Below are 2996 nucleotides of genomic sequence, written 5' to 3'. Positions count from 1 at the left end.
GGGGCTAAGCGTCTGGGGAGGGGCTAAGCGTCTGGGGAGGGGCTAAGCGTCTGGGGAGGGGCTAGTTCTGGTTTAAAGCTGTACTAACAGCTTTCAGCTGCAGAAAGAAAGCAGCTCTGAGTTAGAACTGAAACATTTAACTGAAGATTTAAACTGGTGGAAGTCTGACCAAAGTCGGAGTTGTCCCTCTTGTCGAAGAACAGCTTGTTGCCGACTCTCTGGACGATGATGTCCCAGGAGTTGACTGAGCGCGTGCAGCACATCAACGTGGCCAGGATGGCGTCGGTGGCGAACACGTTGCCCTGTGTCTTGGCCAGCTGGAGACGAGAGACGGACAGGGTTGACCCGCTGACCTCTGCAGAGCGGCGTGGTCGTGAGGAGCGGGGCTTACCTTTCTGATGACCGGGTCGTCGGTGGTGGTGACGGTGTGGAAGATCCTCTTGATGCTCTTCAGCTGCTTCTCGTTGCGGGTGGTGATGCGGTCGAAGGCCTTGTCGTAGTATTCCAGTGCACCGCAGCACTCTCTGCAGGAAACACAGCGCCACTTCAACGCTCCGCCCCCAAATACCCAAACCTCAGGGGAGGTCACCCTGAGGCTCCGCCCCCAAACCTCAGGGGAAGTCAACCTGAGGCTCCGCCCCCAACCCTCAGGGGAGGTCACCCTGAGGCTCCGCCCCCAAACCTCAGGGGGTTGCCTCCATCCCTGCTTCACATGTAACAAAATTGGTGTCAAACGTATATTAATGTTTTCAGAGGTCATCATCAAAATCCTCAAAGGAAAAGCAGCAGACGTTATTAGATTTGAGTAATGTGGGGGGGCAGGTTGACCTTTCATGACCTCTGGAAACGTTAATATCCTTAAAATGACAGCGGGACAAACAAAGAAAATTTGATGCATAAACGCAGTCGGATTAATTTGACACCAGTTTTGTCTGATTTAGCGACGGTGAGCGGATCGGCGCCACCTACATGTCGACCGGGTCGGACACCTCCATGTATCTCATCTTCATCAGTCGGGGGAAGTCCATCTCCTCCTTCACCTCCCAGTCGCTCCGAACCTCCACAGACGAGTCTCTGGGCTTCAGCTGGGCCTGCAGCACAGACACAATAATCAATAATCGATTGATCACAATCATTTCAGCCCCAACACGTTTAAACCAATTATTTTACCTGTGTCTGATTTGTTCATTTATTTCTTCTGAGTTGTTTCAGATTTTATTGTTTTAAAGTTTTACTGCAGTTACATTTCAGTGACTTTTAAACTAAATAAGCTGCTAAAAATATAACTGAATGTTAGAAAAAAGATTTGGATCATTTCAATAATCGATTCATCATGAATGCATGAGGATGTGAAAGCTTTAACACGAAACCTGATGTGATCAAACTGATGTTTTAATCAGACGTTCAGCTTTCTGTTGCTGATATGAAGGAAAAACGATTTTCCTGATGAACTTTGATCAGATTTTCAGGATTCAGCTCAGATTCATTTTATCTACTTTTCTTGAGCGTCAGTAAAACTACCTGAGACTTCTGGTCCCACTTCTGTCGGACTCCAAACTGCTTCTGGAACTTCTTCTGCAGACGCATCCGATCCCTGAACACAAACCCGCATTAAGCCTTTAATCCCACCGACTCTCCGCCCGGCGCCGTCAGGCGGGTCTCACCTCTCCTTCTGCTTGGCGCTCTTCGGGAGCGTCTGCATGTTGAACTGGGTCAGATTCCTGCGGTCCTTGTCTCTGCGCAGGTTCCTCTGTGGAAACAGTTACAGAACCTTTAATCCGACTGGTTCCTGTGGTTCTGCTGAGGTTCTGCTGGTTCTGTGTTACCTGAGCAAAGCGCATGCGGTTCCTCTGGTACGCCGTCTTCTGCGTTTTGGCCGTGTCCACCAGCTGGAAGCTCGTCTCATCTTCCTCGTGGAAGTAAGCGTACTGACTGCCGCCGCCGAACTGAGACGAATATTTATCTGAAAACAACAGGAGAAACCAGACTGATGACTGAAACACACGACTGGAGGACCGGAACCATTCACAGAATAATCCTCGGTTGTTAAACTTCCTCCAGACTTCGTTAAACTACGTTTTACCATTTAGAGTTTTGTGCACCTATCAGCTAGCTGTTAGCAAAAGCTAAGCGCTACTAGCAGCTGCAGAAGGAGGCTGACAGGAAGAAGGGATCACTGAACTAAACAGAAAGATCCCACAGCTCAGTCAGTCCTCAAACGCCTCATCAGGAAACTTCCCGTCTCTGCTTGGAGCTAACGGCTAACGGGAAACGCTTTGCTCTGTTTGGAGCAAAGCGTTTGTTTGTTTGTTTTACATGAACAAAGAATTTCACTTTGGCCAACATGACATGAACCTGCTGATCAACAAGAACTAAAGTTAAGTGGAAATATCTATTTTATGAAAAAGTTGTGTCACATTTCAAACTTGAGACTAAAGTGAAGTCTGAATTGTTTTTAAAGCAATAAAATGTTTATTATTTAAAAAAGGAACTGAATTGTTCATTAGCAGCATTTTATCTTTTTTCTAGCTTAAGAAGCTACAACAGAACAAGTTTTTACTTGATTAATCATCAGAATAATCAATAGATTACTTGTTTACAAGGCTGACTAATCTTTAACTCTAAAATAATAATTTCTATAAAATAAACTAGAGCTGCACCAATTGCAGTTTTCTGGCCGGTCTTTAAAAAGCATGACCTGATTCTGACTGAATGTCTAAAAGTTGCTCTTCATATAAAACTGTTTATCAAAAGTTCATCTCCATGTTTATCTCAGGGCGGCGCTTGAAGCCACCGTTTCACTCACTCGTGTATCTCTTGTCTTGGTAAGTTGCTCCGGTCCAGTCAGCGACCTGCCAGAACCAAAACACACAGAGTGAGGAACCAACTGGAGATCAGAATGACTCAGACAGAACGAACCGATCACCGATCGTCAGAACGAACCGATCGTCAGAACGAACCGATCGTCAGAACGAACCGATCGTCAGAACGAACCG

General features: G+C 46.5%; 1 protein-coding gene across 2 annotated transcripts in view; it reads right to left on the bottom strand.

Moving 5' to 3' along the window:
* eif3d (eukaryotic translation initiation factor 3, subunit D) overlaps positions 1–2996 on the bottom strand; it is a 9194-nt gene that overhangs the window by 4734 nt on the left and 1464 nt on the right. For both annotated transcript variants that reach the window (XM_007573843.2, XM_007573842.2), the window contains exons 3-9: positions 2807–2852; positions 1827–1963; positions 1665–1750; positions 1522–1594; positions 970–1091; positions 392–524; positions 170–317 (exon numbers count right to left, since the gene is read on the bottom strand). In XM_007573843.2, coding sequence (XP_007573905.1) covers positions 170–317; positions 392–524; positions 970–1091; positions 1522–1594; positions 1665–1750; positions 1827–1963; positions 2807–2852 — 745 coding nt within the window. The remainder of the gene's footprint in view (positions 1–169; positions 318–391; positions 525–969; positions 1092–1521; positions 1595–1664; positions 1751–1826; positions 1964–2806; positions 2853–2996) is intronic.

The sequence above is a fragment of the Poecilia formosa genome, unplaced genomic scaffold (genome assembly GCF_000485575.1).
Source record: "Poecilia formosa unplaced genomic scaffold, Poecilia_formosa-5.1.2 Scaffold339, whole genome shotgun sequence".
NCBI classification, from domain to species: Eukaryota; Metazoa; Chordata; class Actinopteri; order Cyprinodontiformes; family Poeciliidae; genus Poecilia; species Poecilia formosa.
This window is presented reverse-complemented; position numbering and strand designations above follow the sequence as displayed.